The following is a 17355-nucleotide window of genomic DNA, read 5'->3' on the forward strand; positions in this document are numbered from 1 at the left end:
ACACAGACACCACCCAACCTTTTTGGTATGTTGAGGTCACAAAGAGGAACAGATTTGTTTTTGTCAGGTAAAATGACAATTTTGTGTAAAATCTACTGTTTTCAAACTTTAACCACATTGATTCACATTTTCTCCCACATGAGGAAAAGTCATTTTTATATTTGTATTTTATTATATAATAATCAGGAATTAAAAACCCTAAATCTTTCATTTATTTTCTGTTTATCTGGGTCCAGGTTGCTGTGGCAGCAGATGACACAGCTCAACCCACACTTCCCTATCCTCAGCCATGTCCTCTAAATTTTCCTGGGGGATCCTGAGGCATTCCTAAACCATCTGGGGAATATAATCCCTACAGCATGTCCTGGGTCTTTGTCTGGACCTCCTACCACTTGGACGCACCTGGAAGACCTCTCTCACCAGATGCCCCAACCCCCTCAGCTGGCTCCTCTCAATATGATGGGGCAGTCCCTCCTGGATAGTTGAGCTTCTCACCCTGTCCAGGTTCTAAGCCCAGACACCCAAAACAGAAATCTCATTTCTGCCGCTTGTATCCACAGCCTTATTCTCTCAGAAATTAGGCAGACTTCATGACCATAGGCGAGAACATTAGTGTAAATATTCTGGTTCAGCTTCTGCTGGAGCCTCTGGACTTGAACACATCCATGACAGTCCAGTAGAGTGTCCATAAAACTTCAAACGCCACCCCAATCCGATCTCATGTTTCAACGTAAATACCCCGAGTCGGTGTCAGTGAATTTAAATATTTCACAAACTCTTTGGGGAGCAGAACACATTCATATGAAGCTGCACGCACACACGGTTATCATGGTGACGTACTTTAGCAGCATAGATCAGTTTCTGGACTCTTGGCTGGTGAGTCCCCGTTCCTGCTCTTCCCCTCCCACTGGGAGCCTCCTCCGCTGCTCCTTCCTCAAACTCCTTATCTTCAATGTCTGACACCCAGGCTTTCATCCTCAGCAGTCGGTCTGTCAAAGACTGGAAGCAGAAACGACGACATGTGTCACAGTGATTACCATATCAACTTATCCCAAAAGGACACAACTTTGAACTGCTGATCCTGTTGTGTTTATAAAGTCACCAACATTTTAGATGCAGAAATCAAAGTGCGTTCACACAGCATTAGACTATGAGTGGCCTGAAGGCTGAAGTATGAGCACTCACTCAACGTAGTTTAACGGTGTTAGATTTCGTAATCAGGATCCAGATGACACAGTAAAGCCAAAGTCCTGAAGCACACCGCACGGGTTCCATGCATGTGTGTGTGTGTGTATGCATGTGTACCAGGGTGCGTTTGTGTTACCGCTCAGTCGTTGCACATCATTTGTCTTTGATAATGGCTTTCTGTCACTGTCTGACTCTTTTGTGACTTAAACACAGAAATATTTAAATACACACATGCTGCAATCTGTTAATATTGCCATCAAAATGATGCCACGCAGCACCAGAGACACATACAATGCATTTTAGGCTCAGAACTGTCCGTACCACGATATGCTCGTCCTTGTTAGCCGCATCCTGCAGCATCCTACTATGGTTGACTTCACACCTCCTCATCTCCTCCTCCAACTCGCTCACTCGCTCTGCCCAGCCCTCCACCTGCTGATGCAACTGCACAGAGAAGAAGAGATGAAACAAGGCTGCACAAACAAGCCAATGACACCGAGGTCAAAGGGTTACCAAAGGAACCCATTAGCTTGGCAACAGCATTATGGCAAAGGTGGGATTAAACCTGTGTTGTATGGGGAAGGTCACATGATCACCTGGGAAAGCTGCAGTTCCTTTGTGCGTCATCATACCTGTGTGTTGCTCTGCTGCAGAACATTGTTTTCCTCTACAGCCATTTCCAGGTTGTTCTGCAGTCTCTCGCTGTTCATACTGTACACCTTCAAACTGGTTTGAGCCTGAACACACAAAGTGTGAGACTAAGAGATGTGTGCAAGCGCACACACACACAAACACACTAATAACCGATCAATAACTACACCGTATGTTCACATCAGGTTGATTTTTCCCTCCAGCCTAATTACATACTGACTCCAATATAAGACAACCCCCCAACCCGAAGATAAATCAAAAAAATTCTGGTGGTTCTTATAATCATGTATACAGAGGAGTGGGTAGCGGCCAAAACCCCTAAAGAATGTCTTCCTCTCACACCACTTTTATTAATGGTCACAGCTGCTGAAAACAGGCAAAGGTCAGGCTGTGAGGTTGACGTTATGCTCACGGTGCTGGAGGCTGCTTCAGTGCATTTGCCACAATCCCTGAACAAATCATCATTTACACATCTCCCAGCAACCCATGCACTCAATGGGGTCCAAGCACCCACCAATGGAGGAGAATGTGTTACTTCTAGAGAGCTTCAGAGCAGGTAACTTAGATCTGGGTTCAAATCCCACTCATGTTACGTCTGTGTCCTTGGACAGGACACTTAATCTGCATTGTCTCAGTAAACCCAGCTGTAACAATGGCTACTGGCCTTGTCTGGTGAAGTAGACGTGAGGTGTCACTGTGAAGTGCTTGCTACATAGAAATGCAGTCCATAGAACTGAGAGACATATTGATCCAGGGAGCTAATGTTGGCCACTTTGCACTCTTTACTGCACTAGCCAGTGTTTTTTCCTCTCTCAGAGTGCTGTTATTAGCATCAATTTCAAAATAAACATTTTCTTTTTCAAAAACAAGACTTAGTAAAATGCAAGCTCTTCTGCCTTCTTTTTTCCCCTTTGTGGTTGCCACAACAAACGAGATTGAATATTTTTCTAAATATGTGTAAAAATGTTTGTCTTATAATCAGGGCAATCAGGTCTTACATTCAAGCTAATATGGTATGTTATAGAATGTCTGACGCTGCATGGAAGCAGAAGTGTTAAGGTGCCTTAACACTTGCACGAATTTGATCCACACATTGGTATGCAATCTGCTGTGCCAGAGATTAAACTCGCAAACTCATTGTTAAAGACTGTAAACTGTGCATGGCTTCATGCAAGTGCACTCTGAAAATTTTGAAATGTTCAAAATCTTTGGCATGCATTAAATTAATTATGTGAACTTCACATGAACACTGTGCAAACAATTAAACACTGTCATGCGAGTCATTGCGTCAGTGCACTGCACCACATCTGAAGGATTATGATAAGATATTAAATCTATCATAAACATAATTTTACAGATACTCATAAGAAGGAATGAAAATGCAACTGTTTTACCAAGAAGATTACAATATAAATAAATACCTTTTAGATCATTCCAAATGCATTCTCCACCTCATGAAGCGCATGAGAGAAAGAGAAAAAAGCTGCAGCTGTAGAAAATTCCTCTGTGATTCTGGAAGCGGTTAGAGGTGTTTTCAGCAGCCAAACTCTGACAACAAATGATTAATCCGCTACGAAATAATTATTGTAGATAACGCACCATCCAGCGACACAAAGTGCAGCATCCAGTGGGACACGGTGGGTAGCACTGGCACAGCGAATTGCGCTGCAGTGCAGGGGTCAAATGTCTGCACGTGACAAGGCACCTTAGCTTCTGCTTTGCGATGCATCCTAGAGTTGAGTACTTTCCACACCTCTAAGACAAGCAAACGTATTAACAGTGATACTGCACCTGCTCATACTGTGACTGGAAGTCATTGGTTTCTTCTTCTAATGTTTTTATCATTTCCTCAAGATCTGCTGTCTGCAGGGATTAAAAAAAAAGTCTCCTTTGGCTGATGCTGGAATGAGGAGTTATTTTTAAGACAGTACAGTTGATGTTTGTTAGCCGTTATCGTGGGTGTACCTTACCCGTTTTTCTTGTTCTGTCTGGTGCTCTCTGTGCTGGTCTAGCTGGTCCTTCAGACTGTCACTATCCCGCTCCAGCTCTCTATTGGAACATTCTATCTGTCTGGCTTTGGCCTGCAGGAGTCAGACATCAGCAGCACTAGTGTATGATCTCTGCATTAAAAAGCATGTCAAACTGCCATGTGTTCTTTAACGTCTTTTTTCCACACTTGGCTTTTTTAAAAAACTTCCATCATTTTAGTTTATGTTAAAGGGGGCACCTGGCTGTGCAGACTCCACATCACAAACACAAACCAGACAGTGTTCTTTCTCTCCATCACTTACTTCCAGATGTTCAGTCTTCTCCATCTGGGCCAAGATGCCTTTATTTTTCAGCGAGCACTCCAGGTCTTCAAACTGCAGGTGACAGAAATAAACACATCAGTGTCTGTCTACCTAATTTTAAGCAAAATGTCAAATGATGCAGATCTGTTTAGGTGTCATATAAAACAAATAATGAACATTTTTTCCCCATTCATGCAATGGTAAAAGTATTTTCATTCACTGAAAGGTGGAACCTACCCTTCAACAAGCATTGTTGAAAGGTACATTGCAACTCTCAATGAATGAAAACATTCTTCCCATTCAGTCAGTACTAACCTCTTGTTGAATTTGGCTCAGAGTTTGCAGGACTTCACATTTCTCTTCTAGCAGCTGAGAAACCTGTTCAGCCATCTGATGCTCTTTACCTGAACATCAGGAAACACAAAAATTAAACAACGGCATCCTGAACCCAAATCTAGCTCCTACAGCACTGAACCGTTGCTGACAGCTGTCCTACTTCAACCTGATTTTCTTATGTAACGATCATAGAGTACAACAAACCTGAATAGCACCTCAGATATTGTTAATGGGTAAAACCTCCATAAATCGATTGTTGGTGTATTGTGGTGAAAAGGTCAGACCTGGTCTACAAGCTAAGGGATCTTCATTCTGAGACAGGTGTGAAATGGAGGAGTAGTGTAGACAATGAGTACACTTTTGTCAGCATATACAGAGAATTACTTTAAAATATTACAAAGTCAGTACAGAATACCAACCAGGACTAATGACCTTCATTATTTTCCAGAAAACACCAATTGGTAAAAGTGAAATCTCCAAAACTGGCAAACACCTTGAAGGAGATCAGCTTAACATCAGCAAAAGCAAAAGATGGAGGATGAACAGCAAAAGCAGACAGGACCACTGCCATCAACGACAAAGACCTTCAAGATGTAAAGACTTAACTGATATGTTAGAATCAAGCTTGCAACATCATCAGGGTCTGAATGCTGGAAAACAACACCTGCACACAGTCTGGGGATATTCCAGAACAAACAGCTGAGAAGAATCAGAGACTCACTCAAACAAGACTGGAATATTATCCTCAGAACAGCTCATTAACAAACTAACAACTGGGACTTAGTTTGTAGACAATCCCCAAACTATCTGATGTACCCTCAAAACAGAAGTCCAGTGGAACCCTGAAGGCATGAGAGGGCGTGGTCAACCTAGAGTGACCAGGTAAAGAACCATGGAGAAGAAGATGAAGGACCTTAACCTGAGCTGCAGCAACATCAAGAACGCAGCACAGAGAGGATAGTGATGAGCTCAGAGAACAATCATTTCTCCTTCAAAGGAGAGAAACCTCAGGATTTTGTGACTGTTACTTTAAATTAAAGGGGATCTTAAGGAATGATAACATGTGACTTACGTCGGTAAAGCCTGCTTTTGACCTGTGGACAAACAAGAGAACAAAGAAAAATTAGTCATCATAGTGACAAACAGCCAACAAACTGTCACTGTAAGACAGGTTGTGTCTAATCGTGCTCCTGGTCATCACCTGCCCTGCATGTTCCAACTCCCCAAGCTCCACCCACAGCTAATTAACACAGTTAGGTGTGCTCATCCAATCAAAAGCTGGGAAACACCAGAGTTAAATATTCAGCTGTGAGGAGAGCATGAAGACATGAATAGATGAAGGGTGGGCAGTCTCTTGGATCAGAAGTTGGATGCCTCTGCTGTAAGACCTTATAAAAAACATTCCTGTTAATGCATCAGATGTACTGTGTGTGAACACTCACAGAGCGGTAACATCTACAGCTGAACAGGAGCACGGTTACCAGTCCCACCACACTGGAGAAGATAACTGGTTCCCATGGCAACCCGTACAGGTCAGGTCCAGGTCTAATGTCTTCAGGCAGGGACGACACAACCTACAGGACAACACAGAGACAGAGGAAACAGACATCCTCTGTCAAAGTCTGAACAAATCAAGATCAACATCTGTCTGTCCGAAGTGCCACACAAAAAGTCCTCAGAGTTGTTGTTGCTGACTCACAAAACCAGCGAGTTCACCTGACTGAAAAACAACAACTTACTAACAACAAAAACCTTGAAATGATATGAGTAGTCATATTCCCAGTTTCTGCTTAAAACTCTGGCAGACAAAATAAAACATGACACTCATCGGTTCTGGAGCAGCCAATGTGCTCTGTGTCAGCCTAATCCCATCAGATCTCAGAAGCTAAGCAGTGCGGGACCTGGTTAGTACTTGGATGGGAGACCTCTTTGGAACACCATCGGCTGTGTGTGTTTCTCCAGGTTATACTGAAGTTGCGTCAGGAAAGGCATGTGGTGTAAATCTTGTGCCAAATAGCAATGCAGTTCTGGCTGTATCCGCTGTGGCAACCCCGAGCAAAAACAGAAGCAACCGAATGGACAACAACTCATCGGTTTTGGAAGACAAAGAAGTATGAAGTCAGTTTCTCGGGATCCACAATGACAGGTCAAGTTACTGCAATAATATTTCAATTCTGAAAAAAGCTAATTCTTTAATACACAGGGCCAAAGATGACATTTTAAAAGGTTTTCACCTTTTCACTGGGATGAATCACAGTCCCTCAGACATAAGTGATGTCTCATCTTGGCCTCAGACCTCCAAAAACAAGATAAAGATTTCCTGCAGCACACAAATATCTAACATAAGAGACATCACCTGCCAGAAAGACTCATTTCAGTCAAATGACCACCAAAGTTCACTTACAGCTCCCGCTGACATGTAAACACGCTGCCAGAGTCTGATCCGGCACATCAAAGCGATGGCTAACAAGTGTCAGCTACATACATAAATGGCCTTCCTGAGGTTAAATGTTTCTTACACTTTGAGTGTTCTTTAATTGTTTACTGGTGTATCATAAGATATCATCAGATGAATGTTACAAAAATACATTTTGAACCTGTACCAGTGAGAGAGTGCGAGAACACAAATGAAACCAGGCTTACAGGTTCAAAATCAGCTTCAGGTTTTTAAATTGAAAATTCAGCCATTCACGCTAAATGAACTATTTGATACAGGCATGCAGCACTTCTCACATTAGCACCTAGTAAGCTACTCCAGTACCTCCTGAAATAAACTTAAACTGCAGTAAGTGCTTATCCAGAGGCAGAAGGGTTTTTTTTTAGCCATCAGCTAACTGCTGAACAGGACACTGATAGCCATGTTTACACAAATCCAGTGGGACCTTCTGCTTACTGTTGGTGGTCATGTGATGTTATCTTCTCCAGCCAGGTGGGTAACACAAAGAGGCACGTCAAACTATGTATCTTTAGCACAACAGTCAAAGTTAAATTCACAACTAATAATCCATAGAAGAGATACAGTGTGACATATACACAACAGCAGACCTACAACAGAACCCTGAGGTACCTCACACATCCACCATGGACAGTTCAAATGTTTCCCAAACAGCATCTCTCAATGGCCTGATGATGCACTGAGACGTAATATCACCAACAAATGATTCTCCACTTTAAAGTCCAGTTCTGCTGACAGTAAGGATCACTTGTTAACAAGTATGTTGCTTTAGACAGTCAAAAAAGATAAATTATACAGAAGTCTGCCAACAAACCAGGAACAAGACCAGAGACAGGATCCACAGTCTGTACACAGTCCAGATCAAAGGGTTTTCTATCACCCTGGAACAACCTGATCCACATCACTCGAAAACTCAACGAACCTTTCAGGTGTTCAGCTTCAGTGTCCAGTTAGTTGAAAGAATTTAAACTGTTAAAAACTGATTTCCAACAATAAAACGCTTTGAAATGTGTCACATGTCTACACAGACAAAAATTAATCTGTATATAATACATTTGAAACAGAGTTCATATTTCTGAGGCTACTTGATGCTAAGCTAAAGGAGCTATACGTACATCCTTCACTTTCTCCACAGCAACGCTGTAATAAGTTTCTGCCGTCGACTGAAAATTAGCCGCTCGATTCACCGCGTCCTCCATCACTGAAGGCTCCGTCATGTCCGCCGGCTTTACTTCATTTAAACGGTATTTAAATGTTGGTTCGCTGAAGACTTTACCGACATTAACAGCTGTAGCTGGAACCTAACCTGGGCTTGACGTCTGTGACGTCATAGCACCACGTCCACTAATCTACGGATGAAGGCTAACAAACAATGGTCTTTGCACGCGCCCGCCACCATGTGGCTCGGAGTATCAATCACCTCTTTTCTGGAGAACCCGTTCAGACTTGGAATGTGTTCTGTGTTTTTAGTGTGTTTTTCCTTCTTGCGGTGTTACGACTACAGAGGCACAAAGAGCAACAACCTCTGAAGGAAGCGCAACACAGACTGTCATCCAGTTCACACTGCGGTACCCTGGTGTAAGCACCGGTGCCTGGACAGGACTTACCTCTGCCATACTGTTTGTATTTATTAATGACTGATGGAAATGAAATTAAAGATAGTCAATGACGTATTCATCCAGTGAACTGCCTGTAAAAGTAATTTACTGTAAATACATCAAAGTGTGCCAAAATGGTCATTTAATGTTTGGTTTTTTCATGATGTATTGAAGAGTTTTGGTAATAATAATAGGGTTTGGACTGATGCTGTACTTGTTTCAGACTGGTTTGTGGTTCATGGGCGATGAGACCAGAGTGAAGTTACTGAGATCTTACCTGGAGGAGTTCCATCACTGCAGCTGAATGTTTACCGACCTCACCGCCAGCCTGCTTCATCATATCTGTTTCAAATCAAAATGAGGTGGACTTTAAAGTCTCTCCTACGGTTTTCCAAACATTATTTTAGATGGTATCAGCGTACAGCAAAAATCGAGCAATAACTCAAAAACATTAAAGGCCATCATCCTATAAGTTGCAGCATTAATGAAGAGGTGGTGGCCAAGTGGTTGAAACCCCACCCCTGCCACATTTCTCCACGTAATGTGGAGTTGCATCAGGAAGGGCATCTGGTGTAAAACTTGTGCCAAATCAACATGCAGATCTACCTCGGATCTGCTGTGAATTACTATCCTGCAAGTCACAGCATCAAAAGGACAGATAATGAGGATGAAGTCATTGGAGGTGAGTTAACTTTGAGGCACCACATTAATCAAACATCACATCTCATTGTGGTGTCTGCCAAATGTGGGACACCATGCCTCCCACAGGTAACCGATGGAGGAACACGGTGTCAAGTCTGTGAGTGAATATGGGATCAAATACTCAACAGGAAGGTCAAAGTGGAAGAAAAGAAGGACTAGAAGGTGATGAAAGCTAAGCATAACTCACATTAGTGGAAAAACAACTTTGTCTGTGTTATTGCTGATGTGCTTGCTCATGGGCTGGGGAAGGATCAAACACTTTGGGATGACTTGTTTTGTGTGTTGGTGCTGTATAAATAAAATGGATTGCATATTTTAGTGCCATGGAATGAAATGGATATCTGCTTTAGTTGTGAGTGAATATCTTTGGTGGATCCTAGTTTTGGAGTCATTCCTACCTTGTCTGGATCCAGCTCCTCCTTTCTCACTTTCAGTCCTTGTGTCTCCATCCCATTGACCGTCCTTGTCGTTGTTCATCCCTTCAATATCCAGACCTTCAGAAGGTTCTTCAGAGGTCTTCCTCTGATTGTCTCCAAGTTCTGTATTCAAGAGGAAGAAATACAGATTTAAAAAAAAAAGTGAAGCCGAAATGAAGAACAGTAGCAGGCCACCAAATTCCAATCCATTATTTCACCACATTTCAACAAAACTCATATCCATGTACAAGGTCATTGTAAGCCTGATGTTTGAATACCTTGACATGTGGACTGCCATGTGCTGAACATCTCTCTGACTCTTGCTAAGAGCATATCTAGTTTTTGCAGAGCGATGACCATCCTGGTCTTCTCTAGGTCCTCCTGCAGGCCATTGGTCAGCCTCACACGGGGAGCGAACAATGCCTCCCTGTGGTGATGCAGAAGGTGTTCTATGTCCATCACTATTGACTGGTCAGTGTGAGAGTGCTCAGTCTGTGGACTGTCCAAAGTGTAATCCAGAAACTGCAGTTTGTGTGCGCCAAAGAGCTCTATCAGGATGATGGTCTCGTCCACACTCATATGGTTCAGGAGGTTCCTGTAATGTCTGGTAAATGTTGGTTTTGCTTTGACGTTGGGTTCTGGGTTTGTCAGTACAGATGGGGTGGGAGGTGGCGATGACATGTCAGTTTGGCTAAAATGCTGATGTTTGGAAGCACTGGAAGGTGAGTCTAGAGAGGTACACGGTGATGTCTCACCTGGACTGGAGTCCTCACTGGGGGCAAATGGTGTGACCAGAAAGCTGATAGTGTTTTTCAAATCACTGAATGCTCCTTCACTTTCACTGCTCTGATCATCAGAGGGAGCCAAAGAACCAGAAGGTTCTCCAGATGTATTCAGACCCATTTGTTCGGACAGCACAGTGCCCCCATGTGGGGCTGAATGTTCTCGTTCCTCCGTGGTGCTGGATTGACCACCATCATTCCTTAGAGTCCTATCTGTAGACGTGCCTTTGTCACCTTGTTTGTTTGTCTTCTCTTGCTTCCTGTCAAAATGTGAAGTTATTTTTGAACGACGCTTCACCTCCTCATCATGCCCTTCCTCTTTCTTCTCTTTCTGCTTTATTGTCTCTTCTAGTTCCTCCAGCTTCTCAGCTTCCTCTCTGTCTTCCACCTGCTCATTTTTCTTTTCTTCAGTTCTTCTTTTGCTTTTATCAGGAAAGTCTTGATCACCGTTGTACTCCTCTTCCTCACCTCTCCTCTCCTGCTCAACATCATTTGCTGTCTGCTTTTTCTCTTCCTCCTCCATTGTTTCCTCTTCCACCAGATTGGCCCCAGTCCCTGTCCTAGTCCCAATCCCTCCCCAAGTCCCAGTCCCTGACCTTATCTCAGTTCCTGTCCCAGTCTCAGACCCTGTCTCAGTACCTGTTCTAGTCCCTGTCCCAAACTCAGTCCCTGCCTCAGTCCCAATCCCTGTCCCTGTCTCAGTCCCAATCCCAGTCCCTGTCTCAGTCTCAGTCCCTGCTTCAGTCCCAATCCCTGTCCCAGCCACAGTGTCTGTCCCAGTTCCAGTTCCAGTTCCCGCCCCAGTCTCCGTCTCAGTCTCAGTCCCTGTATCAGTCCATGTCCCAGTCTCAGTCTCAGTCTCAGTCCGTGTATCATTCTCAGTCCCTGTCCCTGTCCCTGTTACAGTCTCAGTCCCTGTCCCAGTCTCAGTCTCAGTCCCTGTATCAGTCCATGTCCCAGTTTCAGTCCATGTATCAGTCTCAGTCCCTGTCCCTGTATCAGTCCATGTCCCAGTCTCAGTCCCTGTATCAGTCTCAGTCCCTGTCCCTGTCCCAGGTCCAGCCTGGCTTTTACTGTGACTGCTGGAAAAGGTCCAATCATCACCCACCCCCTCCCGGTCCTCACCCCTCCTCTCATGCTTCTGATCCTTCACTTTCTGTTTTTCCTCCTTCACTTCTTCTCTCTCTTTTGTGTGATGTGACTCTGACTCCTCACTCACCTCCTCTGAGAGTCTTTCAGTCTTTGCAGCTTTCTCTGTGAAAGCTGATTCCTCCACAGTCATCAGTTCCTTCTTGCTATCTGATTTTTGCCCCTCAGTGTCGATCACAGGGTTCTCCGTCTCCACATAAGGAACCACCCATCTTTGTTGACTGGTCTCAGTTTCTGATTCCTCTGACTTTAGGCCACTTTCAGTCCAAATGTCTGTCTCTGAACTTTCAGCTGGTTTGCTGTGGTTTCTGTTTCCGGTTTCAGATTCCAGGTCTGTTTGCTGTTTCTCAGAGGCCTGGTCTCTTTGCTTTGTGTTGGTATCTGGACTGGATGCACTTTCACATGGGATTTCAGGATTAGTTCCATCTGTGTCAGGTTCAGGAAGGTTACTCCCTGTCTTTGGTCTTAAACTAGATGCCTCCTCTGTTTCTGTGTCCCGGTCAGAGTCTTTGACACTTTCGGCCTTGCTGTGATTTGGTTGTCTCCTTTTCTCGTATGTGCCGGATAAAGTCAAACTGATTTCATGGCTTCTTTCTATTTCTTTGCCACTGTTGACCTCATGTCCTGACTCTTCACATTGAGATGTGGAAAATGCACCGTCACCTGTGGTACTCGGTACTTGGGTTTTCTTGTGAGATGCATCAATGATGGCGTTACTTGCTTCATGCTGATTGGTGGATCTGTGTATGTCATCAGTCTGACTCATCACTTCTAAGCTTTGTTCTTCTACACACTCTGTTTTCTCACTTTGGAACAAATCATTATCATCCTTCATGCCTCCTGCTGAATGTCCTGTGATATCTGACACAGAGTCCACAGACCTGAGACCAGACCCACCCATGCTGCCAAATCCTGCTAAATTCTGATCAATGGTTCTAAATCCTTCTGTGATATAATCAACTTCATTTCCCACATTGGGCATGGACGTCTGGACTTCACTGTCCATTTGGGTATGTATTTTTGTTTGAGTGATACCAATTTGGAAAACGTTGTCCCCCATGTGTAGTCTTCCCACTGCAGCCCGGGACATTTTGTCAAGGTTCATATGAGGAGAATCAGTGTTTTCTTTAACCTTGGGTGTATTCTCTTGGTCTCCATCTGAGGCTTGAGATACCGGTCCTGTAGATTCAAGATTGAGGTTTTGATCTTGTTGACTTTGTCCCACATCTGGTGTGTTTGTGTCTTTGTCAGGACTGGAGCTCATGCTGTTCTCGAACACTTTGACTTCTCTCTCTGTTGGACCTGCAGCCTCTTCTGCCTTCATTATCTCTTTGCTGTCTGCACCTCCAGGTGAACTCTGGACAACATTCTCTAATTCTATGGTTTGTTCTTCAGATTTGTACTCCTCTGTCTCTTTGAATTCATCAGTAAATTCATTTTCGTCTCCACTTGTGTCTTTCCCGAAGCCCAACATCCTCCCAAGCCCCAGATCAAACCAGGAACTGGACGTTTGGTGTTCCTCTTCCTGAGGTGTTCCCAACACCTTGTCCCTGGATTCCTGCTGGGTCAAGCTGAACCCCAGCCTGTGTGACAATCCATTTCCCAGCCAATCCAAAGTCCCCGTCTCTTTCTTCTCATCTAGGAAACTGTCAGAGTCTGCAGCAATCCTTCTGCTCCTGAATCTTTCTCCATCTTCATTTTCTTCATCCTTTTCTCCATATTCTTCTTTATCTGTGGGGCTTATTTTTTCTTCTCCAAAACTGAACCATCGACTCATGGCTATTCCAGCAGCTTCGTTTTCTTCTTCTGTTCTCTTGTTGTCACTTGGTTCACTTTCTGTGGACTGGTCTGGTTTGGTTTTTCCTCCCAAACCCAGCCATCCTGTCACTGAGGACATCAAAGAGGCTTCCGTCTGTGTTCCAACTTCCTCGCTTTTTGTTTCTCCGAACAGTCCTGTCACAGAAGAACTGAACCAGGATGAGGAGGGCGACCCACCTTGTTCTTTGACAGCTGCAGGTTGTTCTTCATCAGGAGGCCTGACAGCAGGACCATCGGCTTCCTGTCGTGAAACTGGAGATTGTGCAGGAGCTGAACGTCTTCCAGCGTTTTTGTCATCAGAGACTGAGCTGGTTCTGGTGGTTTGTGACTCCTGGATTTCCTGAACATCATCAGTGTCCAAATGAGGGGAGTCAGTGGGATAGCCTGCCTCATCTGTACAAAAGAAATCCGATTTCTGAATAACAAGAGGAAAAAAAAACAAACAAACACGGTTTAGGAGAACACGGTGAACACATCGGTGTGAACGTGCAAGAACTATATAGTAATTTCATGTTGGTGTGACATCATCGTTCAATCTGTAGAATATATGCACCACTAATTTACCAGCTTCCTGCTTATGGAGTGCAGCAACTCGTCTGAAAATGAAGCTCGACAAAAGTTTACAGCAGATCGTCAGGACTGTGGAGAGACGCGTGAGTGTGTGTGTGTGTTAGCACTGTAGTCACTGGAATGACATCATAAAGCAGCATGTTTGGTTGTTGTTAGCTGTGCCTTTGCTACGAACACATAATCTGTGCACCCGCTGTCGAACATATCAATAAACATGTTACTGAGTTCATCTACGAGTTTCATTAATGTGACAAAGATCAACGTCTTTAAAAAAAAAGGGTGGGGGGGGGGGCTTACTTTGGATTAATGAGGACAGTCTTTTAGGTCATGTGATGGTGTTTTACAGGTGGATGATGTCACATTTCCATGTGATGCCTGCAGCTCCTCCATCAGTTCATTAGTTGTGGCTCCACAGCTGCTTGTGGTACCAGGAGCCTTTTCAAGACTGTTCCAGGAGGAAACAGACCTGTGCAAATCCAAAACTCCACTCTGGAAGTCTTAATTCTTTAGATTCCCCCCTGCCGGCATGGGTTCTATAGGGAGACCCTTAAAACAACCAAAGGTTCCCCTATTAACCCTGAGTTAGTCATTCAGTAGCAGTGTGACAGAAAGATCACAGGTTCTATCCCTCCATCAGACAGCTGCAGTGACCATGGTGCACATCAGGAAAGTCCTTCATCCTTTAAAATACTCCTGGTCATTACATGGAAATTCGCTACAGAACCACACTCTTCTGGATTCTTCAGGAATCTTTCGTACTGTTTTGAATGGGGGTGAATGGGGTTAGGGTTAGATGAATTGGAAACTTTAAATTTGTCCAGACCTCCCTTGTAAAAGAAATCTCGATCCCAATAGCACTAACCTGTTTCAATAGAGGTTAAATAAATAAATAAATAAATAAATAAATAAGAATAATTCAGCTTTGACCTTTGACCCACTTAAACATGCATCTCCGGCCTGGTTCACATGTTGTCTTTTCCTGTAAGTTGTTGTTCAGGAGTTTCTTTTTCCTTAAACAGAACTCTGTCCTGCTCACGTGCATGACATTAGAGTGCATGTGTGATGGTTGCACTTTGAGCACACAGGGACCACTGGCCTACCAATCCAGACTCAGGACAGATTTGTAATGGTAATGCACAGTGCCTGTCCTTCTGATATCACGTTTACACACAGTCGGAGCAGATCTTTAACACGCTTTACAACAATACTCAATCACACGTGCACTGATGTAATGTTACTGCAGCGCACAAAGGGCACCTTAATCCAGGACCAGGATAATCCCAGACTATCAGATTCCTCACTCTGCTGTAATCAGGGCTGATCCACAAAGATCACAGCATCATCTGTGAAGTCATGATCAGTCAACGTTTCCTCCCCACTGCCCAGTAGGAACCACTGATCACGTCTGTTCAGAAGGTCCACGGCCTTCCAGCCACGGGGCCAATTCTCTCAATGTTAGCTCACCACTCCAAACTAACGTGGTGTAACACTGCTGTGACATGCACATGTGAGCTCGTTTAGCCAATAAATCAGTTACAAGCAAAACCTGTTGTATTCCTCTGAGGCTGAACACACGGCTGCACTGTGTGTGCACCTTGAGCAGGTGCGTGAAGACTTTACAGATATGTGATGTCAGAAGAGTTTACCTGCGTTTGCACAGTTTTCTCCATCACTGCATAGACCTCCTCGACTTTCACTGAATCCTTTGGGAAATATCCAAACTGTTTGTCAATCTGAAATAAAGAAGACAGGAACCACGCCAGAGCTGGAATTATCTGCTGATTGACAGTTGATCAAGTCATTGATTCAAACCCAATAGACTTTCATTGGTTGGAGCTTCTCACTTTTACATTGTAGGTATTTAATTTGTATCTTTTAGTTTTGGATATTTGGAATATATCAACAACCTTCTGGATACTTTAATGGTGTGTGTGTGTGTGTGTGTGTGTGTGAGTGCATGCGTTCGTGCGTGCGTGCGTGGAGGCGGAGCTGAAGGTGCTGAGATTTTCTTTGGGAGAGACAAGAATGGGCAGGATTAGGAATGAACATATTAGACAGACAGCTCAGGTAGGATAGTTTGGAGACAAAGTCAGAGAAGTGAGAATGAGATGGTTTGGACATCTGCAGAGGAGGGACCCAGAGTATATAGGGAGAAGGATGCTGAGGATGGAGCCACCAGGCAGGAGGAGAAGAGGGAGGCCAAAGAGGAGGTTTCTAGATGTGCTGAGGGAGGACATACAGGTGGCTGGTGAGTTAGAGGAAGATGCAGAGGACAGGGAGGACATGAATCAATCAATCAATCAATCAATCAATCAATCAATCAATCAATCAATCAATCAATCAATCAATTTTATATAACGCCAAATCACAACAAACAGTTGCCCCAAGGCGCTTTATATTGTAAGGCAAGGCCATACAATAATTATGTAAAACCCCAACGGTCAAAACGACCCCCTGTGAGCAAGCACTTGGCTACAGTGGGAAGGAAAAACTCCCTTTTAACAGGAAGAAACCTCCAGCAGAACCAGGCTCAGGGAGGGGCAGTCTTCTGCTGGGACTGGTTGGGGCTGAGGGAGAGAACCAGGAAAAAGACATGCTGTGGAGGGGAGCAGAGATCGATCACTAATGATTAAATGCAGAGTGGTGCATACAGAGCAAAAAGAGAAAGAAACAGTGCATCATGGGAACCCCCCCAGCAGTCTACGTCTATAGCAGCATAACTAAGAGATGGTTCAAGGTCACCTGATCCAGCCCTAACTATAAGCTTTAGCAAAAAGGAAAGTTTTAAGCCTAATCTTAAAAGTAGAGAGGGTGTCTGTCTCCCTGATCTGAACTGGGAGCTGGTTCCACAGGAGAGGAGCCTGAAAGCTGAAGGCTCTGCCTCCCATTCTACTCTTACAAACCCTAGGAACTACAAGTAAGCCTGCAGTCTGAGAGCGAAGCGCTCTATTGGGGTGATATGGTACTACGAGGTCCCTAAGATAAGATGGGACCTGATTATTCAAAACCTTATAAGTAAGAAGAAGAATTTTAAATTCTATTCTAGAATTAACAGGAAGCCAATGAAGAGAGGCCAATATGGGTGAGATATGCTCTCTCCTTCTAGTCCCCGTCAGTACTCTAGCTGCAGCATTTTGAATTAACTGAAGGCTTTTTAGGGAACTTTTAGGACAACCTGATAATAATGAATTACAATAGTCCAGCCTAGAGGAAATAAATGCATGAATTAGTTTTTCAGCATCACTCTGAGACAAGACCTTTCTGATTTTAGAGATATTGCGTAAATGCAAAAAAGCAGTCCTACATATTTGTTTAATATGCGCTTTGAATGACATATCCTGATCAAAAATGACTCCAAGATTTCTCACAGTATTACTAGAGGTCAGGGTAATGCCATCC

The 17355-nt window shown here is 43.9% G+C and overlaps 1 protein-coding gene across 1 annotated transcript in view; it reads right to left on the reverse strand.

The window, feature by feature from the left end:
• The window catches only part of ctage5 (CTAGE family, member 5), a 37472-nt gene that overhangs the window by 16524 nt on the left and 3593 nt on the right, over window positions 1-17355 (reverse strand). The window contains exons 4-16 of the mRNA XM_034195052.1: window positions 15603-15689; window positions 13564-13801; window positions 9620-9760; window positions 8797-8861; window positions 5909-6040; window positions 5539-5560; window positions 4446-4534; window positions 4131-4202; window positions 3810-3920; window positions 3631-3702; window positions 1821-1925; window positions 1510-1632; window positions 841-999 (exon numbers count right to left, since the gene is read on the reverse strand). Coding sequence (XP_034050943.1) covers window positions 841-999; window positions 1510-1632; window positions 1821-1925; window positions 3631-3702; window positions 3810-3920; window positions 4131-4202; window positions 4446-4534; window positions 5539-5560; window positions 5909-6040; window positions 8797-8861; window positions 9620-9760; window positions 13564-13801; window positions 15603-15689 — 1416 coding nt within the window. The remainder of the gene's footprint in view (window positions 1-840; window positions 1000-1509; window positions 1633-1820; window positions 1926-3630; window positions 3703-3809; window positions 3921-4130; window positions 4203-4445; window positions 4535-5538; window positions 5561-5908; window positions 6041-8796; window positions 8862-9619; window positions 9761-13563; window positions 13802-15602; window positions 15690-17355) is intronic.

The sequence above is a fragment of the Thalassophryne amazonica genome, chromosome 19 (genome assembly GCF_902500255.1).
Source record: "Thalassophryne amazonica chromosome 19, fThaAma1.1, whole genome shotgun sequence".
In the NCBI taxonomy this organism is placed as follows: Eukaryota; Metazoa; Chordata; class Actinopteri; order Batrachoidiformes; family Batrachoididae; genus Thalassophryne; species Thalassophryne amazonica.